The 12,648-nt window shown below is 42.9% G+C and overlaps 1 protein-coding gene and 1 non-coding gene across 2 annotated transcripts; both read left to right on the top strand.

The window, feature by feature from the left end:
- Positions 1-1,993: 1,993 nt before the first annotated feature.
- On the top strand, positions 1,994-12,357 carry PABIR2 (PABIR family member 2). Its single transcript, XM_042876546.1, has 10 exons — positions 1,994-2,124; positions 2,339-2,417; positions 3,678-3,734; positions 4,112-4,155; positions 4,235-4,289; positions 4,516-4,617; positions 5,815-5,903; positions 6,450-6,514; positions 8,703-8,799; positions 9,845-12,357. The coding sequence occupies exons 1-10, from the start codon at positions 2,009-2,011 to the stop codon at positions 9,993-9,995; spliced, it is 855 nt and encodes a 284-aa protein (XP_042732480.1). The 5' UTR covers positions 1,994-2,008; the 3' UTR covers positions 9,996-12,357.
- On the top strand, positions 9,615-9,759 carry LOC122183108. The gene has a single exon (XR_006180098.1). It is a non-coding gene; the product is annotated as a small nucleolar RNA U109 (small nucleolar RNA).
- Positions 12,358-12,648: the final 291 nt, after the last annotated feature.

The raw sequence follows: 12,648 nt of genomic DNA, 5'->3' as shown, positions 1-12,648 counted from the left end.
GCACACCCAGCGCGCGTGCGCCGCTGGATGCCCGCTCGGCGCCGTGAGCAGAGGCGCCGTGGCGGCAGTGCGCATGCGCAACATCACCTCCCTCGGGAGCTCGGGGCTCCGATTCTGTGTCCTCACTTACCTTAATTACCTTATACTGCTTTATCAACGGCCGCGTTTGTTTGGCGGCATATTACAGAGTCACCGGGGTTGGAAGGGACGTCAAGGTGTCATCGAGTCCAGCCTCCCTGCTAAACCGGGTAACGTATTGATGGCAGCGGAGTCCGTGCTGTGGGCTTTCATCTGCCTGCACAGCTGGCGGAGTTACAGACAGCTGTGCTTAGCACTGAGTGCTCCAGGTGCTCCTTGTGACTGTTAGCTCTGCTGTCTTCCTTCATGAAGATTTTATGCTTTTCAAATGCTGTGGCAAAGCAGCCTGCAGAGAACAGTCGGGGATGGAAGGAAGAGCCAGCGATGTGCTGGGCAGAACAGCAGTAATTGGCTTCATTAATTCTTGCACCTCGTTGCTCTTGGGGTGCAGTGGGGATTCCTTGCCATTTCACAGAAAAGCGTCATTAGTAGCTATGAAATATCATGAAGAGTGGCTCAAGGTCGTAAAGCGTTTTCTTTCTGCTCTAAGACACTGCAGGGGGTTTGGTGTCTGGGTTTTTTGGTGTAAGGGCATATTGAAAAGGCTTGAAAATACTTAGAGCGGTGTAACATGGGGCCCTGGTAAGTCATCTCAGATCCATAATAGGCACAAGTGCTTCTGTAGTGTCAGAATAATGCAAGAAATGTAGATGTCAGAGAAACAGCCCCTTGGAAATACCTGTAGATGTGGAGCAGCTGCCAAAACTGGCAGCAAACTCCAGAAGCAGTTCAGTTATCTAGTCATACACATTTGGCCTATTGAAAGGAACAGAATTTATGCAGCCACATTTCCTCTTACATTTGAAATGGTGAAGAATTCCAAGTCTTTCATCCTTATTTTTTCTGTACACAGCAGCTTTGAAAAGTAGTAGGTATTTCCCAGGCACAAATGGAAACCTGAAATCAAGTGCCGGTAAAAAGGCCCTTAAACCCCACATGTAAGAGACAAATGCGTCTGTTGAAATTGCTATTATAGAAAAGCATTTGAACAATAAATCAATCAGCAAGCACAAATGTGAATACTTTGATTGCTTGGAACGGATGGAGAAAATTGAGTCCCAGACTGAAATACTGCCAAGAACTGGAATCACAGGGGTCATAATGAACTTTACACTGGATTTTTGAATGTAGTACAGAGGCTCGTATTCACATAAAACATTGAAAAAGCTTCATTTGTTAGCAGCAAAACAGAAGAACTTCGGGCAGACAAGAAAAAATACCGGAAAGAACTGCAGGATTTACATCCCAGAAAGAGAGAATCTGAACCCGAGCAGGGCCTCACAGAACGATCCGAGCCACCCGCCACTGGACTCGAACCCGCGTCTCCCCACACGGCGCGCACTGCGCTATTTCAAACAGACTCCTCGCCCCGCCGGCCAATCAGCGCGCGCTCTCCTTCCGGAGGCTCTCGGGAGTCCGTCTGCGGCCGGCGCTGAGCTTTGGGTTCGACGCGCCTCCCGCGGGCATGCGCGCAGCGGCACGCGATGGCAGGACGCGTGCGCACTGCAAGGCGGTCTCAGGTCTCCGCCCCGTCTCCCACGCGTGCGCGCTGGGCGACGACAGCGGGCGCTGAGACTGCGGGGGGCGTCCGGCCTGAGGCGCTCGCTCCGTCCGCAGCGGCGGGACCGGCGTCGCGGAGCGCGGGCGGCGGCGGGAGCGGCTGCGGGAACGGGCCGGCCTTCGGGCCGCCCCCGGCATGGGGCGCTGCTGGGGCCGCCCCCCTCGCCGGGCCCGGCGCGCCCCCGGGCCCTGCCCGCGGCGCCGCCCGCGGGGCCTGTAGGGGCGGCCGCGGCACGAGGAGCCGCGGCGGACGGCGGCGGTGAATGGGCGTCGCGGCGGAGCGGGAGGAGCCGGAGCCGCAGCCGCCGCGATGGCTCAGGAGAAAATGGAGCTGGACCTGGAGCTGCCGCCGGGGAGCGCCGCGGCCCCGAGCGACGGCGGCGGGCTGAGGAGATCCAACAGCGCCCCCCTCATCCACGGGCTCAGGTGAGAGCGGCCGGGCTGCGGGGCGCGCGGTCCGTCCGGCGGCTGCGGCGCTGCTCCGCCCGCGGCTCTCGGGGAGACGCGCTGTGTGACCTCAGCGAAGCGCCGCTCCCGATGCGCTCCGAGGGCTGCTCTCAGTGCGCTGCGGCGGAGTGCTGCCCGGCTGAAGTAAAACACGCCTCAGCAAACCTGTTCTCTGTTTTCCTTTTCCCTCCAGTGATAGCTCCCAGGTTTTTCAGCCTTACGTGCTGCGAACTCGCAGGAACAGCACGACAGTTACCAGCCGGCACAGTATGGTAAGGAATCCCAGGCACGCTCTGTTTACCCCTAACGAGGAGGGGGTGGGATGGAGAACCGAAGCTGAACTCAATTTGTACTTGCACTAAGCGTCACGGCAAGCTTCCAGACTGAGAAGGAAACGATTTCTGAAGCTCGGAGTAGTTTCTGATTAAGTACAATCTTAAAATTAATTCCAACGTGGGTTGGAAGAGTTAACTGCTATTGTAACTGGAAGTGTTTAATGGCTGTCTGATTACTCACAAGGAATTCACAGAGCTTCATTCACCTGTTTGCTTTTGGTTTTGTCTTTTTTTTTTTGTCAGGGCCACTTGTTCTTTTGCAAAGCCTGATCAGACAGTAGGGATTTGTATGAAGAAGCATATTTTATATGCTGGGCAACGTTTTGCCCTCTGTTATATGGGCCTGTTTTTGCACAGTACTGAACTTCTCAAAAATGTGGCATTTCTTTTCTCTCCTGTTCCTTGTTGTCAGCTCTGGACCTCTGTGCTCTCTTCCCTAACGTTTTTCTTTCTTATCTGAGGATATTGAAGATTAAGGTTTGTTTTTCTCAAAACCTGTGGTCCTTAAAGAGTGTAGTTTTAATAGATACGTATTCATATATATTTATTGTTACTGTTCTGTGATTCTGATCAGGATAAAAATGAGATGGAGTTTTAGTTCAAAGTCTTCCATTGCACATTTTCCTTAAAGAAAAAAAAAAAAAAGCTTTCAAGATTTTGGAACTTGGATCAGTCACAATAAGCAGGACATCCAGATTGAGAACTGGTGGTGGCCTGCTTGGATGTGGCAGCAGCATCCAGAAGGAGTAAATGCACAATAAACTTTGCAATTGCAGAAGTGAAGTTTTGTGAAATACTGTTCAAGACAGAGATAAAACATAGTAGAAGTCAGCTGGTTGTGTAAGTTAGTACAGGATCTGTCTTATTAAGCTGGCCAGGGGGGAATTAGGTAACATTCTCGGCTTTGTTTCTAATGCCTGTCCTGTCTAAATGGCACACAGAGCTATTTGTGCACTTGAGGTACGAAGCAGCACCTGCGTGCAGCTCTGCCACTCACTGAAAGACAGAATAAATTTGTAAGCAGTAAAACTAGTCCTTTCTCTGGAAGGTCAGTGTTTTCTTTTTGCAACATTATTGAGTCATCTGCATGCAGTTGTACAGCTCATTTTTAATTCAGCGGGAATTAGCTGATGCTGAATAAGGCGTATGCAGGCTGTTGATGTGTGCTTTAATTGTCGTGGCTGTCACTTTTTTCAGTTGCTGTCATCATCTCCTATTCGTATTCCTAGTAGTCGACTTCATCAGATCAGAAGGGTAAGTGCAGTTTTCAAACTGTGTATCTAATAACAGAATGAGAAACGTTTATGTGATATTGAAGTACTTATCTGTCAGGAGTCTTTCCTACTGAGTTTTTTCAAGAGCTAGAAAAAAACAGAGCTAAAAAGGATTTGATTTTGATGCAGAGGCATTATTGTGAGGAGTATTACTGTCACATTTAAGTTACCTTGCATTTTTGGTGCTGTTTCATTAAGGAGAAATGTTGAAGTAGGTTTGTGGCAGTCCTCTTTCTGCTGTGCTCCTGCTGTCCGTATTTCAATTCTAAGGGCAAATTCTTGAATCGTGAGCGTAATGCCGAGTACTTATGTTGAATCAAATGTTATGGGAAAACTTAGAATGTTTATCTCCTGCAGGAGGAAGGAGTGGATTTAATGAACAGAGAAACAGCGCATGAAAGGTGAGCATTATTGAAACAAGATGATAAAACAGTCCGGCTGTTCTCTTTGTATCTACTGATGGGATCTTTTGTATCCTAGGGAAGTGCAAACAGCAATGCAGATAAGCCAATCATGGGAGGAGAGCTTGAGCCTGGTAATCTCTTTGTAGATGTTTTGTATTTAATTCTACTTTTATGCTCAACTGGTGAATTTAAGGGAAAGAAAGGAGTAACTGTGGAAATAATTTGAGATAAACTTAAGTTCATCCGTTTTAGTTCTTTTGCTCACTTGGCCTGACTACTTTCCATCAGGAGGTTGTGGCTTGGGTTCTAAAGTAATGCTTTTTGCCAGTGTTAAGTTTGAAACCTTTGTATTTTCAGAGTGACAATGACTTGGACAAGTCTGAGAAATCTTCCTCCCCAAAGAGAATTGACTTCATTCCAGTTTCGCCTGCACCCTCGCCTACAAGAGGAATAGGAAAGGTAAGATAAGTGAGACACCAAACAGAAAACACATTTTAGAATCTAGCTAAACTGTGAAACTTCACAAATTGTGAAGCTCACAAAGCAATGGCAGAACCCAATGCAAATCCATTTCTGAGAATCGGGTGTTTATCCTACAGCCTGCAGTTGAAGCAGTGTGTGACTTCCGTCACGTTTTCTTTTCTGTAATGTTTGGGTGAGTTAGAGTTGTGATTCTAAGGGAGCTGAACAAGATCACTGTGGTAATGATTGTGATCCCCAACTGTGTAATTGGGGCGTGCTGGGGAAGAAGAACCAAAATCTGAATACATTGTATGTGGAGAGGAAGAGAGCAGACAGAGACTAGGGGCTGCACATCTGTGTGGTGAGGAGAATCAGTGTATGCCCATCAGTTATGGAAAGGAAGGCATAAACTCAACTGTCAAGAAGTGTTGAGCATTGAGCATGTCAAATTTGCACTGAAAACTGATGGCAAATGCTGGAGAAGGAGAAAGGCAGATGTTGGATGAACTACTTTTTCTTTTCAGGTGGAACGGGGAAACTGAAATGTAGCAAAGAAAAACTGGCAACTGTGTTTAAATGTGGGCTGCTTGACCTTGTTTCCACCCTCTTGTGGTTCTGCTTTTGTATTGCTACTGTTTCATTGAAAGTCAGTTCCTAATGTGACACCACTACAGGACGCTGGCACTGTGCCTTTGGAATTGGAGCTGCATAGCAGTAGTAAACTTGACAAACGTTTTTGTGCTTGATTATGGGCATTTGTGGGCTAAAATCAAATTAGCTTGCAGGATCACAGAGCTAAATGCACTGTTGTACTCAAGCATATAGTGTTAAATTTTTGGATCAGAGGTATTTTCAGTAAAAACTGCTTGTTTAACAAATGTCTAAGAAGTCCTGAGTGCCGTACTGCTACCTCTGAATGTGAGGGGAAGAACAGAAACAACAGGTTTATTTAGAAATGGTGTCTATTTCAATTTTGGACTTCATGTGTGTGGGTTTTTTTTTTGATTTTTACATTGATCTGAGCAGTATTTTGTTAGCCATCATATCTTTGTAAGTTAAGTTTTAATTCCTCCAAGTTCGTGTTTGATTACTGATCTGTCACTAAGTTTTCTCTGACTAGAGATATGATGGGGGGAAGACACTTAGCTATTTAAATGGCAATTCTGAATCATCTTAAAATGACTTCTCCTGCAGCAATGTTTTTCACCATCATTGCAAATGTTTGTGAGCAGCAATGGATTACCTCCCAGTCCTATTCCCAGTCCAACAAGGCGATTCTCCAAGTAAGTAACTTCTGAAGCAGCAGGTATACATTGGCTTAAATCCCAAGGTAAGCACAAGGATTAGTTAAAGCTGATGCCAAAGCATTAAGAGAGACTTCATTTTTAAAATAGCTGAAGTGTTGCCACATAAAAGTGCTCTTCGGGTTTGGCCTTTACCAATGATAGCTTCACGTGGATGATCTTAAAAGAATCAGTGTTAACTTTAAACCAGACTTGGTACCTTGCAGGGAGATTCCTGGGTACTTCATATTAACTTTACTAATGAGGTAGCATACCCATTTTGTATACATATTATACTGAATCTAGAAATGGATTGAAGTGAATATGTGATGCACTGAGGGCAAAGAAGACTCTGGAAAGTGTATATGGTAGATAATCCAGTCTAATAGGCAGCACTTCTTTGTTTACATATTCAGATTTCCTGAGCATTCCAGTTCAGCTTTAAAGAGTGTTTGATACAATATGTTTGTGTTGATTTCATGCAAGGTATGGTGGTGTTCAAACTTGCAGCCCTTTACAGCCTGACTGTCAGTATTCTCTCTGTAGCAGGAGGAGTCAAAGTCCAATCAACTGCATCAGGCCCAGTGTTCTCGGCCCCATTAAAAGGAAAGGTATGTGCCTTTGTGTTTGAAGTGCTGCAGTGTGGATGTCATTTTGCAGCAAGATGCATTTTTCTCTTCTTAGTTGTCCTGTAAATATAATGCACTTGTTTCCAAGGTGATCTGGAATTTGCTAATTGTTATTTCCAAATTGAAGGTAAGGCAACTAGTCTAAAGCACAAGAATGAAAATCATTAAAGCAGCTGCTGCATGAAAGAGGCCAGTTATTCTTCAAACTACATATGTATGAATGTTTGCAAGCCCCGGCATTCCTCAGAGTACCACTGTGCAGTGCACACCCCTCAGATCATCCTAGGAATGTTGCTTATCATTCAATATCTTCTAAACTTAGTGCTGAATGTTTGTTTTCACTGTGAAAGTTCAGAAGGTGAGTGTTTGAGAATGGGAGAGAAGTGGAACCAACTGATATTCTTCTGAAGGAGGAAAACTGCATTCTTTCTTGGAAGTATTCTGTATTAAAGATTTTCAAATTACATCCTAGAACAATTATCTGTAGTGGAGCTGTAAGATTAGAATGTGGAAATGTGTGTCTGCAGCTATATTTATCCTTTCTGGATGTGTATATATACATATATGTTAGACACTAACTGCACCAAAAGCATTCAATTTTATAAGGCTTACAGTTACAATTTAGCCTTCAAAACAAGTTGCTGTTTTGTTTTTCAAGGCTGATTGCTTGTCCTGTCAGATAGTGTCGTGCAATTCATATTAGATGGACAGAGAACGCCAAGATAGCATGACATCAACAAGAAAACTTCCATTGGCTATTAAGTTGTATGGATTTTAGAACCATTAAAAGTTGAATAAGAGTGTATCAGGTTCATTGATAAACAGGTAACAGATATTCATGCTCCAGTGTTTTACTTGAAATGTTTTACAACAGACTGTACCTAAGTGTAATAAAAAAAATAAACACAAGGGCAGGCTTTGCTCACCTTATCCATGTGTTCTGATGGAGCACCTTTTACAAAGAGGAGATGCAAGCTTTCCTATACCAAGGAATTTTTGGGGTGTTACCTAATATTGAACTATCTAATCAATTGGAATGAATTTAGTGTCTTTTCCTAAATGCATCATGTATTTGAGAGCAATTCACTGCTGTAGGGAACGCTGGCAGACCAGGCATAGCAATGCAGCACTGACTTTGTGAACTTTTAAGCAGTATGTAAACTGGTGGTTTGGGTTTTTTGTGTTCATCAACTATTTTACATCTGTTAATTTGCCCATTCTGCTTCATAGAAGCTGTCATTCCTCCCTGAAGGAGGGGTCTGTATGCTCGTGTGCTAGAGGAAATAAGAAACTTGGGGTGTTGTCATGCTTATAAAATGAGTGGTAGTGTGATTCTCTTGATAACATGTCCACTGTTTTACTGTCATACTGCACCATAACTGCAGATGGGGAAAAGGAGAAACAAGTTACTCCCATTTCTTATGTTTTGATAGTCAAGCTAAAAAATCAAAACATACTGCAGCTGAGAGGGTTTTCTTTGAAGCTTGTTGTTGGGAAGTTCGTGGTATTTCCAAATGTCCATTGTGCAGGAGCTGTTAATGAGCTAGACCATTCTCAGGGCAGATTATACTGAACAGATTATATCAGTTCTGCCTGTCGTGTTTAATATTCCAGTGGCAGTAGATGAGTACAGGTACAAAGATAGTCTGATCTGTGATGAGTAACTGGAAATGCAAACTCATGCTGATTTTTTTTCTGTTCAGCTTTTAGTTAGAAGTGTACCTTCATGCCCAAGTTTGTTTTACTCGGAAGGGTGAAACTGTGTACCAAGCTGGAATTTCTATTTCCATCAGCACTAAGTTTTAATCACTGGATTTTGACATATGCCAGTTGCCTTATCTCAACTGCTTGGTTAAAATTAAGTCACAGTAATCAGTTTGCTTTAGGTTGCTTTGATTGTATTCTAAAGTACCAAGTGCCTGTTTTGATGTCTTTCAGATTACTGTAGCCTCTCAGATACAGCTGAAGCATTAGTTAACTTAAGGAATAGGCCGGATGATTAAACAGTGGCTAGAATAAAATTAATTTCTTATCCAAGTACTTGAGGGCTTATCATATTAGAAATGCAAGCTTGCTGTATTGTGGGACAGGCCTCTCTTACATTAGGCAAATATTAAATGGACATTCCAGAGACTCAAGTGAGTTTGATTATTTGCGCTGTTTTCTTTAGGTGAAATGGAAACTGAAAGTCAGCCAAAGAGACTTTTTCAAGGAACAACCAACATGCTTTCTCCAGATGTTACACATCTGACGGATCTCAGTTCATGGTAAAATATTGTGTGCCATGGAATACCAAACTTGGGAATGCACATTTATTACAAGATCTCTGCTTTTCAGAAAAAAAGGATATTTTGTACGTGGTTTGCATATCTGCATTACTGGGAGCTCTTGCTGTGATTTGCAGTGTGGTAACATTCCTGTCTGTCTAATCAATTCCTTGTGGGCAGACAGTAGCCTGGATTTTGCATATCCAAACTGTCATTCTGAATGTATTCGTTAGAAATCTCAGCTCCTAAGTAAAGTTACTTCATCTGGAAGCTGCCTTGTCATTCCAGTACGTTGTAGGCTACGGTCACAGTATCCACATCACTTAACTGAGTACTTAGAAAATGTGTGTGTGAATAATTGCAGTCACAGTTCATGTTGCAATCTTCAAGACATTTAGCTTTAATTGTCTGTCTGCTTTGTGTATTATGGTCATAAAAAGCTGATTCTTTTCTGTGTCAAAAGTCAGACAGTGAGTATTAAATCAACTCTGTGTTACTGTATAGTTTACCTATAGAACTGGAATACCACAGATATTTTGTACGTTTTCATTCCAGCTGAATTCCAAAAGCATCTTTCTGCACGCTGTCTGTAATCGTGTATCAAGACTTCAAAATTCAAAGTGATTCCTTACTTAAGGAGAAATGCATTTCAAAATGTCTCTTTGATCAGCATAACATTAAAATATATGCTAGCTAATTAATGACACATCAGCTGCATTGCTGTTAAGATTCTTAGTATTCCTTTTCTATAACCTTTTATGTTCTTGTCCTGTAGTTCTCCCTACAACTGATTAAAATCAGGGTTGTGATTTATTATGCATGTTTCAAAAAAACACAGTTCTGCTCCTTGTTCCCTTGAGGAGCATGAATGTATCCATAACATGCTACAGAAAGCAAGGAGTCTTCAGGGCTGCCAGTCTTCAAGTAAAGGCTGAGTGGTAGTATATGCCTCCTACATGCCTTCCTCTGAAGGAGAAAATACATTAGCTGTGCACGTGAAGCCGTGGTGCCTGTGTTACTAAATAACCACTTTCTCTTTCCCCAGCCTGTCTTCAGATATTCTTGATGGGAGTAGCAGCAGCGTTGGCTCTTCCTCTGATTCACTGACTAAAGGCAGCATAACCACGGAGTCGCCAGTTACATGCTCAAACTCATGCTCTTCATTCATTTTGATGGATGATCTCTCACCTAAGTGACTTAATCGGTTCTGAGTCAGTGTTTGGCCGTGCTGTTCCCTTGCTGTACAGAGAAATGAACTCTGATCCTTGAACCATTAATATGAGGATTGTTAAATGGAAGATTAGTGTAACTGTAATCCTTGGAAACTTTCCAGTGATTTTGATTTATCCATTTAATGGACATTGTAGACCATATTAATGTCTGGTTTTGCTGATTTTATTTTTTAAACAAGATGTCTGCTCAGATTATACTAACTTCTTGCTTTTGAGAACTTGCATACACTTTTTGATTCTGAGATAGGTATCTACCTATTAGTGTTGCAATATTGAGAAAAATACTTCTATCGTTATCGTGGTCGCTGTGTCTAGGGAAATAATTTGGTTCTGAAGGATTTGAAAATACTAATTTATTTTCTGGCTCTTCAACCAGTGAGTAAAACTATTTTCCTGCCTTTTTTTTTTTTTTAAATTCAGGCATTAGCCTCAATTTCTTTGCAGAAGGGAGAAGAAAGATGTAAACGCTGCTAGTAATTTTGATTACAGGAGAGCATGGTGGGTCTGGAGATCTCACCATTGCATTACAGAAACCACCAACATAGGGAACAACTGTCACTTTTGCTGGCAGTGAAGAAATAACAGTATAAATGAACGTGATTCAGATAGCTGCATAGTTCTCTCCCCACGCTCTTCATCCTATGGATTATATGAAATAAGGTCAATATTTAGCAGCATTTGGCCAAGGAGAATTAACCCATGCCTCGATCTAAGACATACCACGCAGATAACTAAGTTATTAAAACTACTGTGTAGGAGAACACGTACGGCACCATCAATGTCTCCTGTGGCATTGAGGTCATAGGTATTTTTGTGCCTTAGGGGACATTGTTACAAAATTATGGAATGTAAACCGGAGGGGTGGGTGGGAAACGTCCTTTATGTACAGCTTGTTGATAGCGTGCTTACCAGGATCTGTCATCAGTGCTGCTTTCCTTAGTGTTCCTTTCCAAGGAGTGCTCCGTCGCCGGGTGCTGTGGGCGATCCCAACGAGCTGGCAGCTGTGCAGGAACTTTGGGAGCTGCTGCGTTCAGCGCTGAACGCCTTTGTGACGAGCAGGGCAAGTGGCCAAGGAACGATGGATTTCTAACAGAAGACTTCAAAGCTGAGGTTGAGTGGAAGCTCTGCAGGTTGGTTTGGCTTAGGAGTTACGTTGGAGCCGTGACTCGTCGTGATACAGTACTTTGGTCAGTCTGAAGTGAGACAACAGAGAATTTACTTTTTAAAGACTTTAACGGGGCAAAATAAATCTGTTTGTAATCTACTGTGTTATGCTATTTATTATTTATAACTATGTAAAAAGTCTGTGGTGATGAATTATAGTATTTTTTTATGATTGAATAAGTTTTTTATGTTCAGTACTTGCTGGCTGGTTTGTATTTAATACGCAACGTTGTCTGCCAGAACCGTAAGCTTCCATTTCTGAATGTTTGTAACATAAATGCTTTTGTTATCTCTAAGTACAACTTCTGATCTTTTTTGAAAGAAAATAGCACTGACTTTAAATTGAGATAACGTGCTTCAAAAGTGGGCACAATCTCTGGCAATACTGTCTGGCTAAAAGGGACAGGAAGAGATCCGTAGTCCTTTCTGCTCTGAAGAAGCTGTTGATTTGCAGAAGATGTGTACCTACCAGATTATTTTTAAGAGTGTTTTCATTCAGCTGTGAGAAGTACCGTGATGGGCCAACGCTGGCATTGTTATTTGTATGATCATTTTCACCTGTGGAGCGTTAGTTCCCCGCCTCCAATAAATGTGCATATTGTAATATATTGTCCTTTGGTGCCATTTTTAAATGAGCTCTGCAGTACGGAATGTTAATTTTATTTGTATATGCCCAGTGCTATTTCTTCAATTTTGGATGTCTTAAATTGCTTAATTATTTTTTTATTCATGCTTGTATCTTCTCTGCCTTCCTGTTGCTGAAGAGGGCTGCTTTTACATTTGCAAAACTGTCGATAAACGGTCTGTGATGAAATTCAACCTGTTACCTGTGCCCCACTTTGGTTATACTGTGCTTTACTGGTTCTGTGATCTAGAAACCCGGGCAAGGGGTGGCAGAGGGGGGGAACTATTGCATGCTTTCTTAAAACAGAAGAGCATAGCTGTCGCTTATTTTGGGCTGACTTACCTGTACAATTGATGTATTCCAGATTTGTTTGTTAGTGGAGAGTCCTATATAAGTGCTGGCCTTTGTAAACGTTAGAATGTAAGCTTCATAAAGCAAACGCACAAATATTGACTCTTGTTACAGCATCTTCTTAGCGTTCTGGCTATTCTCCACTCTTCAGAAGGCATTGCTCTTTTATAAAATATATATACAATACACACGTGCTTTGTCTGTTGTTTCAGAATGAAGTGTCTTACTGGAGTTGTAACAGGTCCCCTGTGGGACTGTGTTCTGATCCGTACCCAGCTGTAATACCACTTGTGTTAGAACCGACTGGGGCAAGGCTTCTACTCTGACAGCTGATATCTGCACTTTGCATGTGAGTTTCTGCTGCTTACGGAATCAGCCTTGATTGCAGTGGAAAGGTTAGGATGGGGCGCTCTGCACTGACTGCAAGTTGGAGCTGAGGATTTATTAACTGTCTGGTGTGTAATGAATTAGATGGCG

The sequence above is a fragment of the Lagopus leucura genome, unplaced genomic scaffold, assembly GCF_019238085.1.
Source record: "Lagopus leucura isolate 7727_CA_CO unplaced genomic scaffold, USGS_WTPT01 Super-Scaffold_100016, whole genome shotgun sequence".
Classification (NCBI taxonomy): domain Eukaryota; kingdom Metazoa; phylum Chordata; class Aves; order Galliformes; family Phasianidae; genus Lagopus; species Lagopus leucura.
The sequence above is the reverse complement of the archived record's forward strand: the minus strand, read 5'-3'. Positions and strand labels throughout refer to the sequence as shown.